This window comes from Onychostruthus taczanowskii, unplaced genomic scaffold, assembly GCF_017590055.1.
Source record: "Onychostruthus taczanowskii isolate IOZ18803 unplaced genomic scaffold, ASM1759005v1 scaffold48, whole genome shotgun sequence".
Lineage (NCBI taxonomy): Eukaryota > Metazoa > Chordata > Aves > Passeriformes > Passeridae > Onychostruthus > Onychostruthus taczanowskii.
In genome coordinates this window covers 3,390,165-3,409,786 of record NW_024502347.1, presented here as the reverse complement: position 1 = coordinate 3,409,786, position 19,622 = coordinate 3,390,165, and the positions used below count along the sequence as shown (strand labels likewise).

The window sequence follows — 19,622 nt, the reverse complement described above, 5'->3', positions numbered from 1 at the left end:
CCAATTTCTGGCATTGGAAAGGATTCAGGATATTTGACTGTAAGGGAAAAGAAGTTAGAGAAAATTGGTTCTAATTTGTTATTGTTCATTCTTCTCCTGACTTTGCTCACTCCTAGTAGAATATCAAATTTTATTTTTTCGTTTTTATTAAGAGAGCAGGATAACTGTCCCGATGTTCTTTTAAATTGGAAAAAAGACAGAACTCAGATTTCTCTAAAACAGAAGAGAAACGGGTTTATATCTAAACAGGTTGATACTACAATTCCTTGTTTCTTTTTGCATGTGTTTCAGTTAATATAGATTATTTAAAAAGACAGTAGAGGGTGACAGGAGGACAGGCTTGCGGCAGGTGAGTTTGTGCATGCTCCTATCTATTCATCCTTCATTTGTTAAGCAAACTGGACAACCTAAGTAACAAGAATACTCCAAACCAAAGGTATTTTCCTTAATGCTTCATGCCATCTGCAGCAGTTTTTTATTGTGTGATATTTTTGTTGACATTATACAAAATAAGCCAGGCCTTTTTCAAATAGAGCAAAAGTACACCTTTTATGAAGTGTCAGTCAAGTCACACATCTGTATTTGTATGACTGATTGCTTTTGTTTAGATTGAGACCTAGAATTTCATATTATTACATACTGTGCTCTGCAGTTTTGTAAGTCATAACTAAAAGCATTTTTCTGTTGATACTCATAAGTGGGCATTGAGTTACTATTTTGACCATGAAAGAATCCTGGAGAATTATTTTTCTTGGCTTTTCTTAAATCATATACAAGATATGACTTGATTGTTTAATATGTACAATTTAAGCATAGTAAAGACAACATACTAGTTCTTAGGTTACCTACTGCAATTAAATATTGATAAAGGAAAACAACACCTTCCAATATTCTGCAAATCTGTGTCTTTTCCCTTTTGTCATCAATTGTGTAGCTTTCATAAGAGACTAATGAAAGGGGCAATGCTTTTACTGGTGCTGGGGGGCGGGGGGAAAGCAGCACTTGATTTTTTTTCTCTTACGCCTTGGTTGTCTCACTGTGGTTCTGATGAGCTAGGTAAGTCTCAAACAGTAGGTTTACAGGTCACTTCATAGAGTCAATGCCCTGGCATTTTATGGCCTCCTAATGAGCCGTTAAACTGCAGATGAGGTAATTAAATACGGTACTCCGGGACAGTGAACGCGGTACTGACTCCAGCTCTCTGATTTTAGGTTCCTCAGAAGACGATGAGGTCATTCAAGAAGGTCTCCTCAGGCTCAGGTCAGTCTTCTCTCCAGCGTCTTACGTGGCTGACTGTGTATCTGTAAAACTGAGGTGCTTCAGCACTTTGTCCCGCTGACTCTCATGAACGTAATCGCTGTGTGGGATGGGGAAGAAACGCTAATTTTGTGCACAGGCTTCAGAGTTCTTGTTGGATGCAGGCTTGAGTGTTCGGCTTCTGTAAGAAAAATAAACAATTACATGAGGAAAGTTTATTTACAATAACCCCATGTCACATACCTGTCGCAAATGGTGGGAGCCCACGGCTTTGTACGAGCGCTGCGGGACCACCACCGCAGAGGTGGGCGCACACACCTCAATCACGGACTAAAATTTAAACTCGTGGAGTTATTTCCGTGCCGCTGCCACACTAGCGCCACGCACCTCTCCCGATCGCGACGCCTCAGCAGTGTCGTCTGTCCAGCCCCTTTGCCCGTCCATCCCCCCGCCCGTCCGTCTATCCCCTGCCGTCCTTCCCCTGCCCGTCCGCCCGGCCCCTCTGGCCGTCCGTCCATCCCTCTGCTCGTCCATCCCCTCTGCCCGCCCCGCCCGTCCATCCCCCGTCCGTCCGTCCGTCCCCTCTGCCCCGGCGCCCTCGGTGCCCGCCCGGGGCGGCGCATGCGCGGGCCGGGGCGCGGAGCTCCCCGCGGAGCGGCGCTGCGCCCCTGAGGGAGGGACGCGCGTCCCGGGGACACCGGTGATCCCGCACCGCGGGACGCGCTCCCTGCAGCGCTGGATGGCCTGGGGTGGGCGATGGCAGGCGCCGGGGGTTGTCTGTGTGCTGGGGCGGGAGGAGCTGTCCGTGTCACCGCCGGGCACTTGCCCGTCGGGGAGTGTCCCGTCTGAGGAGACGGGCTGGAGCGAAAGCGCTCGAGGCGCGGACCCGTCCGCTCATCGTCCTGAGCCTGCCGAGCGGGAAGCGAAGCGGGGACACCGGGCCGTGTGGTCGGTCCCTCCGCGGTGGCCGGTGTTCCCTGCGGGGCGTTAGCCCTGTCACACGGTCTCCCGCGACGACTTCCAGAGCCTCTTTAAATCCCCCGTGGAAGCGGCCGCTATCAGTTGCAAATCCGCAGCTGGGAGACGGTTAATGTACGTGAGACCACATCCTGCATCCGAGCTCTCCGAGTGAGCGCCTCCCGCGTCCTCCTGCCCGCGGATCCCACGCGGGATCACAGTAATTGACAGCACTTTCAGGAGTCCCCCGCAAACGGCCGGCACGCCCAGCAGAGATGCACGGACGGCAGGGCGGGCCCGCGCCGCACCCTCGGCCGCCTTCTCGTTCCAACAGAACGTGTTCGCAAAGCTCACGCTTGAAACCGCGCTCCGACCCCAGTTCGAGCAGCGGCGCTTGCGGAGCTCGGCGGGGGCTGCCCCGTCCCCATGAGCGAGCAGGGGCGGGCTCCGGGAGCGCCCGCCTTGGGTGTGACGGCTGAGGAGCGCCGGGGAAGTTAAAAAACCGAGCTGCTGCGGCGGCCGGGAGTGACGGGAGAGAGGCTCTTTCTGAGCCCTGAAACTGCATTTCCCGAAAAGAGCCGCGGTTCGGGACAGGCGCGGTGCGAAGGCGCCTCCGTAAAGCCTGTAACTTCATACCCGCGGTCGCACGTCGGGCAAATCCCGTCCCTGCTCGGTCCGAGCCGTGGCAGCGCGCAGCCGGGACCGGCGCTGTTTTGATTTGTTTTTTAAATTACAAATTGCATATTTTCTACTATCAATGCTCGCGATTTAAAGAGAGGGTAATAAGCCCGACCAGGGGAACTGCCGGAGCTCATCCGACCCTACTCTCCCAAAGACGCGGGAAGGCGCACCGCCACGTCCCCGGCTGGGAAGTAGCCTCATTTTCTGGGAAGTGTTAAACAAAAGCCATGGGGCTTTAGGGCAGGGTTGGGGGGACAGACCCGCCGCCTCCCGGGCCCTGGCGGAGTGCGGCCGCTGGACGCCCGAACCTCCGCGCCCGGCGGGCGCCCGACTCTGGCCCTGCCCGGCGGAGGCGCAGCGCTGGGATCGGGCTCTGCTCCCAGGAGCGGCACGGCCACGCAGGGTGGCCACCCCCTCCCTCGACCCGGGCGCTGCGCGGCGGCGGAAAGGGAAAGCGGCTTTGGCGCCCAAAATGTAGGTGAGAGGGTTTTGGCGGGAACAGCTCCGCACCGGCACAGCCTCCCGGCCGTAGGAGCGGCGGGAAAGGCCCCCCTCCGGCCACACATCTAGGAAGAGCCGGTTTCGGCAGAGACCGTGTAGAAAAAACACGACGGGCATCTCATTCGGTCCAGCATCGGCGGGGCGGCGCCGAGCAGCCCAGCGCGGGCAGCGGAGAGAGGGGGCAGGGGCGCCGCGGCGCCGTGCCTGCCCCTCCTGCCTGCCCGTCGGCGAGGAGCGCCGGCTGTGCTTTGAAATGGGAAGTGGTAGCAGCACCCCGAGCTCTGCTTTCAAGTGTAAAACACGCGTTTTGTTTCAAATGCACAAATGCACGCGGCTCCGTCGTTTGTTTGGATTTTTGTGCGCTTTTTTTTTTTTCTCCCTGTTTTCTTTAGAGTTTGGGGTTTTCTCCTTTTTTTTTTTTTTTTTTTTTTTTTTTTTTTTTTTTTTTTTAAGAAGGCGGGTAGTATTTTCGAGGAGGGGGGATTGTGCGGTTTTTGTCTTGTTTTGGTTTTGTTTAGAGGAATAGAAGAAGCCGAAGTTAGGACTTTAAAAGCTTTAGGAAGGTGACAAATAGGAAATCCAACACCACTGGTTTTGGTTACATAGTTTCAAGGGAGCTCTTGCTGTGCAAGTAGAAAGACAATGATTCCAGCTTCCTATAATTGTCTTTTCCAAAATTAGCATCTGTTTAGCGAAATGTAAGGATAGAAATGGATTTTTTTTTTTAAATGTAAACTATTACCATTAAACTAGTTTTTTCCACGAACTGGCTTGTTCCGTAGGATTTTCTTACCTCTTCCCCCCTCCTTTCAGAATGAATTTTTGAAGGGTGTTGGTTGGGGTTCCTTTTTCTCTTTTTAAATTTTTTTCTTTTACCCGGAGAGTTCCCAGCTGGCAACAGCTCTCTACCTTCCACAAAACTTGAAAGGCTGATGTCCCTTGCAGGAAATGAATGAGTCGATAACATCTGACACCAGTGACCAGTCCAGTGACCCCAACCTTAATTCCACTAATACTGGAGGCCTGAAAATCTCAGTAAAGACACATTGCAAATCCCATCCCCCTTCATTTTACAAAATTTGCACTTATTTTGCAACCTAAGAAAAACTTTGCAACCAATATATTTACCTTCATTTATTTACGTGGTTTTGGAGTCGTTCATTTATTCATAGAAGAACATATAGTGAAATTTTCTTTTCACTGAAATTTGCTAACATGACATTTTGTCCATTTAATGAACTCCACTCGTTTGTGTCTGTTTAACCAATATTCTAGCCTCTAAGGATTTTAATTTTTTTTGTTTAATACCGAATACCGGTAAAATGAATCAATCTTTTAAAATAAAGACTTTTAAAACTTTATTAAACGGGTATTTTCTGTCTTTTCGAGGAGCAGAGGGATCTTGTCTTTTATAAATGTGCTATTCTGCCACAAGATATGTAGTCTTGGGCAGTTCAAGTAAGAGGTGTAAGGATTGTTTTCTTCCGGTACCCTTAATTTCTTGTTCATAACTGAGGTTTCACGTATATTAAAATCGCGTACATTCATTATATTTTAGATATCGTCCCGGTCATAAGATCCAAGCCTATAAAATTACTGGAGATTTAATATTGCAAAATAATCTATTGTAAGGGGGAAAAGGAGGTTATGAGCCAAAAGCAAGTGGTATGTAGCACGAATGCGTAAGGCAGGTCAGTGTAGGAAGTCGACCTGACTGTTGAAACAACCTATAGGAAATTTACGGTTGAAGACTGCAAAGGAATTTCAGGATTTAAAGCTTCTGCTCCACTTGTCAGGGTGCTTGTATTTGTACACTCTTGCCCACCCTCGCCTCTTTCTTGCAAACGATCACACGGAGCCTCCACCTTGGTGTTTCACACAGAAATGAGGCGCTAGCAGGGGAATTGACGCTTTCCTGAAAGGCAACAAAAGGAGTAAACAGGCCCATGGGGGCAAAGGCGTTCCCCTTAATTGGGCAGACTGATCGACGCCACTTCCCAAACAACAGCAAGTGCTTTGCAAATGCATAAGCCCCTTGCATTCAGGTTCTGCACGGATCAGTTTGTTGCCTTGGCTTTTGTTTGTGCGTCCTTGGGATAAGGGAGGATGCTGGGGGGAGAAGGGGGGAGGTTAAAAAGAAAGTCGGAGTCCAGGTTTTTACAAGGTATGGGCAATATTTAAAGCACATATATATATATATATATATATATATATATATGTATAAATACCGCATGGAAAGACAGGTTAATGCGAGTAGGTGGTGATGAGGACAGAATACTTTCATCTGTAACTTTACAGTAAAGGAGATGGGCAGGTGGAAGAATAAAACTAATTCTCCCCTAACTGTTTGTTTTTCACGTTTCTGAAATATTATTTTAAAAGCGTTTGGCCGTGCGTACAGCAGCAGGAAGGGCTGGAGGGCAGTGCCATAGCTGTGTACCTGTGAGCGCGGAAGGGGAGTGCCTTTGCAAAGGGGCTGTTACCAAGCCCGTTACATATCACACATTTCTTCTCCGAATTGGATCCCCCCTCCCGCTGGCAGTGAAGACTTAAAACAGCAGTCCCCGGTCACCATTATTTCTCCCCTCTTTGTCCTCTTCCCCCGAGGCTTTTTTTTTTTTTTTTTTCTCCCCTCCCTCTTCACCAGTAAATCCCTCTCTCTGTCAGTCCTCTCCCAACTGCTGATTGAGGTTCACTCCAATTCTCGGCTTGAAAACTGGGCTCTTATTTAGGAAGTCATTAATCACATCCCCTCCCCCGGAAAGAGATGGCGGAGAAACCTGTGAAGTACAATCCCTCGCCCCATCCCCCCTCCAGAAATGTTGTGAAACGCTAGATCTCCGCACATTCTGGGGCATATTAAGGTGATACCGCGTTTCCGGCGCCCTTCTAATTTGAATGCGAAATTAGTAATGATCCAGTTGCGCATCTGCCCGCGCTGTGCGCACAGCGTGCCGCCGACGCCTGCCGGCGCTCGCCGTGCGTGTGTGCACACACGTGTGTCCCCGTCCGTGTCCGCACACACGTGTGTCCCTCCTCCGGGAGCATCTCGCCTTCGTGTGCGTACGCGGAGCCCGCCTGCGGTGGGCACAGATACCCCCATAATCTCCCCTGCGTGCAGCTGTTGTTCAGTGGGCTGTATCTAGAAACACACGGATCTTCCTACGGATTTCTGCATGCACGGGAGGGCAGAAACCCCAGAATAATACGTCATCTCGATTTCCCGTAAAGAAGCGTGCAGATTAGCTGTCCGAAAAGGAAGGGGAAAAAAAAAAAAAGCGCCGCGTTGGAAATTTCTTGTTCATTCATAAATTATTTTGGTGTGTCAGGCTACTTGAAATGGCGATTGGCTGCTCCTGCCTGCTGCCAACCCCTTAAGGATCCGATGCGAAATTAGTAGCAAGAAAGCATGTAATTGACCGAGTCACGTGTGCGCAGGGGGCCAGAAACGGAGCGAGAGAGACGGGGAAAAATCAAAAGAGGGAAAGCACATTAGACCATGCGAGCTAAATTTGCGATCGTTCAAAATCAGGATGTTAGATTAATGCAGAAGACCACTTCGATCCACAGGGAAAGTTTTCATCTCACGAGTTTGGAGCAGAGGGCCCGTGGGGCAACATGGCCGAAGGTTAATTTTCTTTTTCTATTGTTTTACTATGATTTTCGCTCGCTCGCTCGCTCTCTCCCCCTCTCCCCCCCTCCCCCCACCCTTTTTTAACCCAACTATGCATTACCCTTTTTTAGCAGCTCGCGCAAGGGGGCTTTCTCCAAACCCATTGTTACCCAGCTCAGAAACTGTTCCGTACCGCCCACACCGATTCACAACTTGAAAAGCTTTCAGGGGGCTATTGTTTGAATTGTTCCTGTTTGATTAAGCACAGTTGCAGTGGTGGGATGAGAAAACGGCCGTACACCTGTCCCAACTTTAATCGAAAGTTTATTCCAAGGAGGGATGGATACACGGTGGAAAATAGTGGTTTCGGCGCTGCATGTGCAATAACCAGTTGTGCAATCTACCCAATTTTGCTTATTCTCTCTCCTCCACCCCTCCTCGGCCGGCCTCCCCCCTCGCCCCCCCGGTCCTGCGCCTTGCGAGGAGAGACTAATTGGGCTGAGAATTTCTGTTGAGAAATGGGATCGGTCTTAAACCAGCAATATTCAAGTAAAGTATCGCGTTCCGTGCTGTAATGTGGCTGAAAGATGGAGTTAAATGGAAAAATACACGTATGTACAGAAACGTGGGCTGCCCTGGGCTCAGAGAGAGGGAGAGCCTCCGTGCGCAGTGTTTCCTCTCTGTAACCTCCGGTGATTTAATTTTTTTACGTATTTTGGGGAGAAGGTTGTTAATTTTAGGATTTAGGAAAAATACGCACTTTTCACCGTTTGCTTTTTCATTTTTGTTTTGTCCGCTTTTTTTTTTTTATTTTTCTTTTTTTACCCCTTTCTGTTTGTATTAATTCCTTTATACAGCGGCAAAAGGATGTTACCAGAATTTAACTCTTTGCATCTTGTCCCTTTCTTCCTTCTTTTTCTCCCCCCTTCCCCCCCACACCCCCCCCTTTCCCTCTACCTCAGCAGGGGCGAGTAAAGGTGGAGACGAACCCGGGAAGTTGCCGGAGCAGGAAGAAGAAGAGGAATCCCAGGTTTTACACGGAACCGGCCATTGCAAATGGTTCAATGTGAGAATGGGATTCGGGTTCATCTCCATGAGCAACCGAGAGGGAAGCCCCTTGGAGTCTCCAGTTGATGTCTTTGTACACCAAGTAAGACCCGTTTTTGTCTTCCATCTCAGCCTGCCACATTTGGTTGAGCTCAGTGGGACTCCGGTTTTATGTGAAGAGAAGTAACCTATTTTTTCTAGGTATTTAAGTACATCTGTAGTTAAAGAGTTGCCTTAGGTAGTGGTTTTGTTGGCAGTCTACAATTTGAGAAAATAAGGTCGTTAGATTGTGCTTAGTCTCTGTGGCTGGTGATTTGTGCAAGGTTATAATATTTCTCGGTATCTTCCTCCTTGGTTGGAAAAGTCTCCTGTGGTTTTTATTTATTTTCAAATGTCACACTTTTTAACAAGGTTTATCATTTGTCACCAGTCTGATCAGGAGCAGATATGCCTTTCCTTGGAAACTGTTTAAAATTAAGCTGGGAAAAGGATAAATAAATGTCGGGTTTCATTCAGATAACATTTGAGTACAGTTTTAAACGGTTTACTTGTAAACCTCGAATTACTTTTTAAAAGCTCATCTGAGATTAGTTAGTGAAATTAAGACATAATTATAGTGTTATTTTGCAGTAATTCAGACCTGAGAGTGTCCCTGTGGTGATACTCTGAAGCCTGTATGTGGTTTGGTTGGTTGATTTTTAATTATTCCTTTCTAGGGAATAAAAAAAAAAAAAAAAAAAAAAAAAAAAAAGTAATTATTAAGTATTCAGACCAAAAGCAGTGTCTCTGTAAGGCTGTTGGGCATACAAGGGGTGTATGGTCCATGGTTTTAATTTTAAGCAGCATGGTGGGTTTGGTGTTTTGAACGTGGAAACGGGTATGAATGCCTTCATGTTAAACCACTTACAGATGCAAAATAGGTATGAAATAATAAAGGAACTTTTTTGAGACCTCTACTGTGGTTTGTGAAGAAGACTTTCCCTGGTCCTTCTGTAAGTCTCCAGTTACAACAAAGCTATTTTTTTAATTTCACCCATCTCCTCTGTGATCAGGGAAGAGAAGAGAGATATCAGGTAAAGAGACCATTTTGGGGTTGGCTAGGGCCATGTTAGGGAGGCAAAATGCATCTTTTTACGTAGCTGTCCATTTTCTATGACGTTTGCAGTGACGGTGAAGGGGGTGTTCCATGATTATATAGTGACTCCCTTTTAATGTTGCGTTTGGTGCCCCGGCTTTATTCTGCAGTAACTTTATCAGGCTTTTTAAAATTGTACACCTTTGATTATGTTAGTAAACTGCTGAAGAAAGTGCTGCTGTGGCCTGTTGTCTTGCAGTGCAGGGTGGCGTGGATTTCTGGTCTTGGTGCCTTACACACATGTGCCCTTGCACCTAAGGGTCTGCACTTCAATACAGATGCTTGCATTTGAAATTATGTACAAAGCGTAGAATCCAGTAGTGAACTCCCTAAATTCTTGCGCTTCCTGCTTTGTACTGGCATATAAGCTGCCCCCTCTTTGCTGCTGCTTTTTCTCTTTAGAACTGAATGAATGAAACACTTATCAAAGAAGGAGCAGTCTTCCTCCTTTTTCTTCCCTTTGTATCTTAAGTCACGAAGTTGCTCTTTACGGTTCTGTAAATTACTTTAAAGATAAACCACTCTCTTTCTTAATGTAACTTTGTGTTAATGTAATTTTTTTGCTTCTTGAATAGTAGAAGACAAATATTTAAAACATAGCAGTGCTGTTAATAAAAAACACATTTGGAAACAAAGATATTCTTAGAGCTGTGGAAAATAGAGAAGTATTGAACTGCGTGATAACCTGATACATTTAAGTAATACTAGACAAGGTTTTCAGTTTCATAATGGAAAGTAGTCATAGAAAATAATAAAGTAGTCATAAATTTGGAAGTCTCTATTGAGTTATGTTCCCTAAAGGACGGGAAAAGAAGGAAATGTTAGACAAGTTTGTTTATTACAGTTTAATAATCTAGAGTTTATCCATACCCTTGGGTTTCTAAGACAATCACAGTGTAAAATGCAGTTTCATTAGTAGAAAAATACCATGTTTCATTGTATGTTAACTGTGTGCCTCAGTCATTTTGAGTTTACTTAGAGATACGTCTTACTGAGTGAAGTTATTATTAGTATTTTGCAAGGAATTGCTCTTGCAGCAAATAAAGTATGTTTCTCATCATTTTCATTTTGATGAAATCTAAAGTGTATATATATATATATATATGTAAATTTCATGGTGACATGAATCTTCTTTCCATCAGTTTTCTGTGTAATGTAACAGGGAGAACTACTATCTGTTGTGTTTCAGAGTACATTTTAGATAATTGATACTGCTGCATAGAATGCTTTGTTAGCTAACTAGCTGACCAGTTCTAGCAGTAGCAGCCAGAGCATAAAAATATCTTTAATTCTGTAATGTTATTTAACGCTGCTGCATGTATGACAGCCTGTTGCCTGAGCAGTGATTGGACCCTATTCCTATTAGTTTTTTTAATTTGAAAAAATCTGTCACGTGAAGGGTCCTTTTCAAGGCAAATATGTTAGTTTATTAATCTGTTGAAAGAAAACACTGCTGTTCCAAACTGCTTTGAAAACACTTCATCTTTTAAGTGTGTGCAGGTAGTGTTGCATGCATTCATTCGCTCATTCTGCAGTGTTTGTAGCTGATAGTATAATTTTATAGAATTAAGCAGTCTGAGCAGGGGATAGAAGCTTCTAGTTTACTTAGTCTAAGTCCTGTCAAAGCTAGCTTGAACCCTGCAACAGTATTTTTACTTTCTTATCTTACCCTTTTTTGGTGAGGTTATGCCCAGTTTATGAGATCTTGCTATGAGCAAAAACTTACAGTATGTCAAGTCAAAATTCCTGTAATAGTTTAAGCTCATTATACCTACACTTTTGAGCTTGCAATAAATAATTTTGCTTTCTTCTTGGAGTTCCCCCTTAGCTATGTGTGGATTATAGTCACATTTTTCTAAAGTCAGTGCTTTGCTAATTGTATATATTGATATATTTTTAGAGGAGCATGCTTTTGTTTGGAATTCTCTTCCCCTTCACCCAATGAAAGTCCTATTCACAAAACAGCTGCAGTATTGAGTTTTTAACCCTGCCTTTTAAGTCCTTCCTTTGGTGTTAATCATTTCGATTGATCTCCTCTGAACTACCTTCAGACTGTTGTTACCCTTCTGGTAATGAAGTACCTAGAGCTGGATGCATTATTTGAGGTAGAAACACACCAGTCATTACATATGTGCATCTGTGTGTCTGCACTGTAATTTGGTACACTTACACAAATCTACAGTCTTTTCCTTTGTAGCTCTATTCGAATACAGCTTATATCTTTAAGTCTTGTGTTTGAGTCATTCAGGGTCATATAAAAATTATGAGTCCTAAAGTCGATTTGATTTTTTGAGCAGAAGCCATGTTCAGTGCAGCAATGTGCCAAGTCAACTCTGTTTCTTCTGAAAAAAAAATGGAAGAGTAGCAATGATAGTCCTTTGTAACATTTTTAAATCCAAGGACTGGGCACCTTACTGTGTTTGGTTCAATATTGTCATATGTTCTCTTTATAAGTTACCATGGCATGAATAATATAACTTGTTTCTCTTTTGTGATGTGAATTCTGGACCTAGTTATCTACGAGTGGCTCTTATTAAATTTTAGAAGAAGATCTATTTGTCAAAGGGTAAAACAGACTGGAGAGGTGAAGTGAGGGAAGCCTTTTGTGGTGCATGTGGATAAAGGTCTACAGTGCAAAGAACTCAGAAGAGCTGAAGTTCTCATAGAAATGAAAATTTTCTCAGAAAAAGTTCTCAGAAAATGATGATGTTTGTTAAATTTTTTTTTTTGCACATTCAAAATTAGACAAATATATACTACTTCTTTTGGATGCTGGCAGTAAGGCAAAAATGCTGTACATTCTTTTTCACACACACTTTGTACAGGCTGAGTTAGAAACAAGTCTTTTTTCCTTTGCTTAGTGTGAAGTGCAGATGGTAAAGATGATCATGAGCTGGAGGGTGCTGAATGTAAACAGATGCAATTAAATGCATGCTTGTGAGTATTGAGGGTTAAGAATTTATGTCTGTTTCTCAATAATGTGTTTTTTCAGGATGGAATGGATTGTTCAGTTTAGATGGAGTTTGTTGGAACCTGGCTCTGTAGTCCAAAATTCTTACCACAATAAGGGATTGATATAATATTTCTGAACTGAGACCTTAAACACAATCATTCTTTGGGATCCTCTTTTATGAGATGGGGAGAGGAAGGAAGGGAGGAGCAGCATGTAGGAGCTGGTGTATTTTGTCGTCTCATTGAAAGGAACATAGTTGGCTTGAAATTTTTCACTTTCTTCTGAACTTTCTTACTGCTACTGCAAAATTTGATTAAAATGGAAAACACCCTTTTTTCTTGCATTGAGTCCTTCTGCACTGTACTATCATTTGTGTATTATAAAGATTGCTCTTACTGTTTCAACTACATGTAAAAAAAAGAAGGAGGAAAAATTATTAAGACTATTTTGACTGTAAACAGAAGAATAAATGGAAAATGAAACATACAAGCAGCATCTGAACAGTCTTTTCCCATAATGCAACCAACTATCGTTTTCAATGATGAATCAGATGCTTATTCCTTGAATTCCTAGTTTTTAGGCACAGCTGAGCTACTTTTTCTATGACAGAGTAGGACATGACATTATACACTCAATGCTGACTTTCTTATATTGTGAGCACATGTGATGCTGTGCTTTTTCAAGGATGTATTAATTCTTTCGTCTAGCATACCTTTTTCATTTTTGTTTTATTGGGAGCCTTTAAAAACTACTTAATTGCTTAGGATAACTGGAAGTCCTGGGCATGTAAGTGGGATCAGTACTTCATTGCTCCTTATGTTTAATATGCCATAGGTATGCCTGTTTGGAGTATGGAAGTCCCCATGCAGAATATGCTGTTACAGGCTTGTCGTCTTTGACTTTTGCTGGGGACCAGGCAGCCCATCCTAATCAAAACAAAAGTGGCTAGCAGGATTTAGGGAGGGAGGCTGAGGAAGGAAGTGTGTCTGCAGTGAGCATGTGTGTGGAAGATCCGGCAGGGATCAGCCGCGGGTGTCAAAGTCGGCTCAGCAGCCTCAGCGTGTAGTGTCCAAACGGGATGGAGCTGCTGAGACCCAGAGCCAAGCTTTGGCACTTGCCAGCTGTGCTGCAGCATGCAGAGAAACGATGGGGACCACTGATTGTGGTGTGGAGTGCTAGAGCATTTTGGGATTATTTTTTTTAATTTTGAAAATTTCATTTTGGCTACTAATTATTGTATGAGTTAGCATAGTGTATGGACACACAGATGGCAAAATACTTTACTGACAGCTTGATGGTTTAAGATGGTTGTCTGAAGAAACTTGTAATTTGGTTATTTGAGTTATGGAGCTGCCATCTTCTTAACCTTCCATATTTCATCTATTTACTTCTAAGCCCAACACTGCAGTAAATTGTTGTTAGTAAACCTATATAGTGTTTAAGTGAATGGCAACACCATTGTACCTAAGTGATGTTGAATCAGATCAGACTTGGCTGAAGAGTTTTAAATCTTGCATGTTGACAAGTAGAAATCACAAGTGGCTCAAAGACAGAGGGTTGCAGTGGGACAACTTTGTTTTAAGAGGTATTTCTCTCTTTGGCAGAGCAGTAAATGCACCCTTTCCAGAGCAGGCTATCCTCTTTTTCTCCAAGACTGAGGAAGTTGTGCACAAGGGTTGGGATACTGGGAGGAAGAGGATATTTTGTCTGGGGCACAAACATAAGATATCAAAGCCGATATATGAACCAAAGCTAAAAGGAAATGAATTGTCAAATTGGGAAAAATGTTGTTATTGTTGCTTGTTCTGGTTTCCAGCTACATAACCAAGGTAGTAGGTACATTTAGAACTATCCAGAGCTTTGTTTCACAAAGTATACTCTCATGGAAATATTGTTTGATTCATTTCCCTTAAGTAACCCATTGCAGTAAAGGCCTGCCATATTTCCCCACTAATTATTAACAGAAGCAAAATTATGCCCACCAGTTTCTACAAAGGTGTTTAAAAGTGGCTGTGAAAACATCATTTCAGAATGATCCTAGGACCTAGAAACTAGATGGTAATGACCATTTATGATGCTTTTTAAAACCAATGCAAATGAATAAGTTCATACTGTTTAAATTTTTAATTCCTTATATGTAGGAGTGCTTTTTTGCCTTTTTTAAAATCAACTGAAAGTAACCAGGACTGTTAGAGAGGTATTGTGTGATGCTGGGCTCTTTTTAAAGGACAGTTCTTCAGGACAGATTTGGACTGGCTTTTGCCTGATGGATATCACTGGTGAAAGCAGTGAATCCTTAAATTGCTTTAAATCAGCAGAGTATCACTAAACACCTCTGCATGGAAGGTGGGGAAGTGCATTTAATTGCTTAAGCTTATTCAGTTGAAGAAACTGGTGTCCATGCTTTTCCTCAGGTTAGTCTGGCTGGTTCTGACTTAAAATGGAGGGGGGGTAGCTACTTGAGAGATGGCTAAAGAGATTTCCACATCTCACTCCAGAGATGGCTTGGCTGCTTGTGGAGCAGCTGTGGACCTTGCTGCAAGCATCACAGTCTGCTGTATTGTGGAAAGCTGGCACTGAATTTGATTTTTTCTGAACATGCAAAGTTGTATCATGCAGCAGGTTCAGCAGCTGCTCTGCAAGCAGCTGAACAAGGCTTTGCAGTAGCAGTGTGGCGTGAATAGGTGGAGGCTTAAACTCCTACAGCCGCCCTTATCAGTGGGAATCCTGTGGAGATGACTTGACTTGTCCATTGGGCAGCAGTGCCGCTGCCTCAGTAAGTTTCAAGAGCTTTTATATCACTCTTCATGTTGGACTAGATAAGTGCTGGTGGGGCTGCATTGCAAACTCAGCTGGGGAGGTGTTTGGGTTTGTATCTGACTTTTGTATCATTTTTCATAGCAGAGAATGCCCATGATCCCCACAAATAAGGGTGGGCAGTGTTGGCACCATGGAAAGGTGGCCAAGGGTGCAAGCAAGCAGCAGCCAGGGTGAGGTGGAAGTATTGGAGGAAAGAGCTGGAAGCCACTGTCAGAAATGTGATGAATGGAACTGCAGTCTCCTGGTGCAAAATAGCAAGAGTTCTTGTGTTGCCATCTTCAGCTGGGGATGGAGAGACAGCGAAAGTGATAATGATTTTTCAAGGAAAGGGGCATTTGAGGTATTGGCATGAGTATAAGCATCTGAGCTCTCTTTGGAAGTGAAATGTTTCAGGAATCTTTGTGTCACACTTCAGTCTTCCAGTTTCTCTTTTTGTTGTTTAGTGATTACAGTTTAGTGGTGGCACTGAAATATACTGATTGCAGTTTTTAAAAAAACAATATTTATAAGGCAGACAAAAAAAAAAAAAAAAGGAAACTTTGATACATGTAAATAATATGTGGGCTTTTTCTTCTACAGAACAGAAATAAGCATATAAGCATTTACACAGCATATACATAATAATTTGGATAGATCTTTTTAGCAGATAGGTGAAGTCTTACTGAAATTAATTGATAATCTGGAAACTACAGCTCCTTAATTATTCCATATGTATGGAATTTCAACTTTGAAAATTAAATACATCAAAGCATTTGAGATTCTTTTTCTGAGTTTGTAGAATATTCTTATTCTATTATCAGTGCAGGAGCCAAGAAAACCACACCATTTCTATTCCAAAATTCTGATCTGGTGCTAGAATTACATTTTTTTGGAAGGAAGAAGGCTGAAAAGCTTCGATTAATTTTTTAGTATCATAAGTTAATATTTTCACTGGTTAAAATTGTTTAACACGTAAAATCTGAGTAAAGGCGTATATAATCAATATTTGGAGTGTATGAATTTATCTACAAAATCAAAGTAATATTTAATGACTACAACAGATCTTGTGCACTGTCAGAAAATGCTAATGTTGTTATTACATTCATAAATGTGTAATTCTCATCAATTTAGCTGATAGTGGCTTTCTCATCAAAGATAATTTGTTCCCAGAGAGCCCTTCTTTTAATTAGTCATGCTAATTTATAGGTATGCAGTGCTGAGAGAATTTATTTTTCTTGATTGTTTTTATTATAGTGCCACGTGAGGCTACTTTAACATTTGTGTTACAGCTCTCTGTTTATGGCCATATAAATAAATGTCCTGAAATAAACCCTGGTCTGAAATTGAGAGTAAAAGTGATAGCCATTATGTGCTTTAACAAGACCAGAATAAGCATCATTTCTTATTTTTTTCCAAAGTACAGGTGTCTTTAAAATCCGTTAATTGTGCACATGTGCTATAATTTTAAAAATATTTGATTTCATTTTACAACTGTGTTTTGCAAGGTGGTAATCAAAATCTTGGTTAGTTTTATGAACCATTTGTAATAATACAGTCTTAGGGGAAATAAGGGGGTTTAAAAAGCCTCTGCTGACCATGTGTAATAATTTCTGGATATTCTTAGACTCATTGTACTGGAAATACTAGAAATATATAAGTGTAGTAGTATTGAACATACCTAATAGACCCAAGCTGACTTCTCTAGGTGTTGGATTAGACCCCCAACTACATCCCTTATTTGAAATATATATTGTTATCTCACCCAGTCTAATTGCCTGGTCTAAGACATGCAGATTATACATCCTGAGAATCAGCCATTTTTGACACTAAAGTGGAATAAGATCTAAGAATTATTCACAAGCTTGTTTGCTGCCCTCTTGCCCAGATATTAAACACAATAGTACATCAAGTGAGTGGAAATCTGAGAATTGTTTCAATAGTGAACAAAACCTCTTCCTCAATGCAATGAAATTATGACATCTCTTCCCTTCTTGTTGATTACAGACCTAGTAGGCCAAACTGTGCTCAGTATTCTCTTGTGAAGTGGTCCTACTGACCTGTGAAACTTAGAAGTGGATGTTAAGACTCCTACATGAATGTTTTTACTGAAACTCTGTGGTTCACAGGCTTTTGTTTTCATAAGGCTGTAAGAGTGCATTTTGTGCTTAAAAAACAGATCTGAGCTGTTCCCTGTACAGCGCCTAAAATGTAGGGTAGTAAACAGGATTTGGGTTACTGTAACTTAATTAAAAGTTGACTAAAAGTGATACAACTTGTCAAGTTCATGCATCCATACTATGTTATGTATGTAATTTGTATATGCTTTTTACAGTATGCTACTTTTTTCCTACTGTGAATGTATAATACTTGATGTCTTACCTAAATTCACCTGGCCACTCATCTGCCAGTCTGCTCTGATGCTAAGGTGTATCAGGTTGATAATGTGGGTTTTTTTCCATCTTCCCATTGAAAAATTGCTCAGTCCCAAATAAGTTCCTCACAGGAGGAGAAAGTGGGAGAAGTGTGTGAAAGACTCCCAGTGTGGGAAAGAATCCTCACTGTGGGCACAGGCAGGTTCTGTTGGAGGTGAATGCAGTTCACCCTTGCGGTGAAAGTGCCTTTGGGGTGTTGACAGTCACTGAGTCCCACGCAGGGCTAATGGGATGCAGTAGGTATTGGGAAATCTTTTAAAAATCTTGTAACTTGCAGTATTGCATGTCTGTGTTGACGAGGGGGAAGATGGGAGTCCTACTGGCTGGATCCTTTAGGATCTGTCTTCTTCCCAGGCCCTGGTGTTAGGGATGCAGAGATATTACTCAGAGACAAGGGAGAGCACTGGCTGGTGGGGAGGAGGAAGTGGCTGAACCTTGTGCTCACACAGGAGAGGTGGACAGTTCACAGATTTGGAGGCATTGTATAATCCTCAAATATTTGTAAATGCAGTTAGTCAAAAAGTTTCCATTTCACCACAGTCCTCAACGGGTCTCTGCTGCAGTGAATACATTCTCATTTGGCTGTGCCAAATCTGCTTTGTTTGCCTGCTTTGTTGTTTGGTTTTGGAGGTTTGTGTGCCTCTGTGTGTGTGTTAATTACAGAAAGCACATTACATTTGTAGTAGCTGTTTTACATGAGTCAAAATCGCATTTGTTCAATGTTTTAATGTAGCATGTTTTGCAGAAACTTTTTATTGGGTGGGAAATGTAGGGTGGAAGTGAGCCTTGTAAGGAATGCATGGTTTCTTGTGTAGGGGTCTGGGTGGCTCTAGCATGCAGGCTGGTCTAAGGGCATCCTGTTTGTTGTGTGTGATTTTGGTTTAGAAGCTACTGCAACCTGGGGGAGAAAAAATGATCAAATAATTTCTACAAGTACATTTAGTTTGCTTCAGAAATAAATGATAATTGTTAAAGACAGACATTTCTTGAGGGTGATGGATCTGGATGTGAAGCAGATGCATTAATAAACCAAGAAACTCTTTATTTCTGATACTGTAGAGTTCTTTACATGCCACCATTGACTTTACAGCTCTAGCCACAAAGAGAGGACTGTGGGATTGATCTGTAGAGGATAAGAGAGCAAAACATTTTAAAAGTGCATTGTTAAGATGAAAAAATATTCAAGATTTTTAGGCAGAAATATAGTAGATAAAATACAGATAATTTTATCTGAAGATAAAATTTTTGCTTAGACTTGCGGGAATAGGATTTTGTTAGTGTTAGTTCCTGCTTTTGCAAACACTAAATGGAGCAGTAATTACCACATCTTTCACTAAGGAGTGCTTAATTATCCTGGACTATAGTCTATTATCTACACTGAGAAAGTAGGCTATCAGATTCTCCTCTTAGCAATGCCTTCTCTTCCTCAAGAATTAAAAAAAGAAGTTTACAATATTCCAAAGTACAATCCATTTGATTTGAAAATGTTTAAAATTATATAAATTCAAGACACTGGTTGGGAAGGTTCATTTAAATTTGATCAGTGCCTACATTGTCTTCAGTAGAAATTATTAAAGGCTTTTATAAAAAATAAAAATGCATATTCCATTTTATATGTATTTACATTTAGTAACTACATTTTTCAAGAACGCGGATGCTTTTTAAATTAATCTGCAGTCTGCTTTGAGCAACATCTCTGTGTTTGATAATGTAATTGGTAGATCCAGATTCCCTGAAGAATTTTCACATTAATCTTCATTAATTTATTTTAATTGAGCAGTTACATATTTTCTTCAAATGGCAGATTAATTTATTCTTGTAGTATAGTTTCTTTTTTACTGAGAATAATGATAAGTAGCTTATTGGAAAATGATAGCCCATTCCATGCTTGTGTGGGTTTATTGTTAATCTTCACACAATACTTCTTCTTTGGATGATCATTCTTTAACTGGTGACAGCTGTAAATGGACTAAGATTAGACTGCTGAAGCAGCTACAGTTGGAGCATTTGGCGAAAGATGAATTATTTTTAGTGTTCATTATTAGGTAGCATAATCAATGTTTAAGATTTTCTGTGATCCACATATTAATATCTTTTTAATGGGAATCGGTATATTAAAAATTATATATAAAACACTAAAATGTTTTTATAGTTATAATTTGATTTCCTTTTATCTGAATGTCTGTTACAAGGGATCTAAGCCAGCACTGACCGCAGTAGGTGTAATAAAATGCACCTATAGTGTAT

At 42.2% G+C, this 19,622-nt stretch overlaps 1 protein-coding gene across 3 annotated transcripts in view; it reads left to right on the top strand.

Annotated features, from left to right (window-relative positions):
- The first annotated feature begins 1,226 nt into the window (after positions 1 to 1,226).
- LIN28B (lin-28 homolog B) overlaps positions 1,227 to 19,622 on the top strand; it is an 84,637-nt gene continuing 66,241 nt past the window's right edge. Inside the window, exons 1-2 of one of the 3 annotated variants that reach the window (XM_041414893.1) lie at positions 1,227 to 1,260; positions 7,972 to 8,159. In XM_041414893.1, coding sequence (XP_041270827.1) covers positions 1,227 to 1,260; positions 7,972 to 8,159 — 222 coding nt within the window. Of the gene's footprint in view, positions 1,261 to 6,855; positions 7,025 to 7,622; positions 7,702 to 7,971; positions 8,160 to 19,622 lie in introns of those variants that run through there. The other 2 variants (XM_041414894.1, XM_041414892.1) reach the window with 2 other exon arrangements.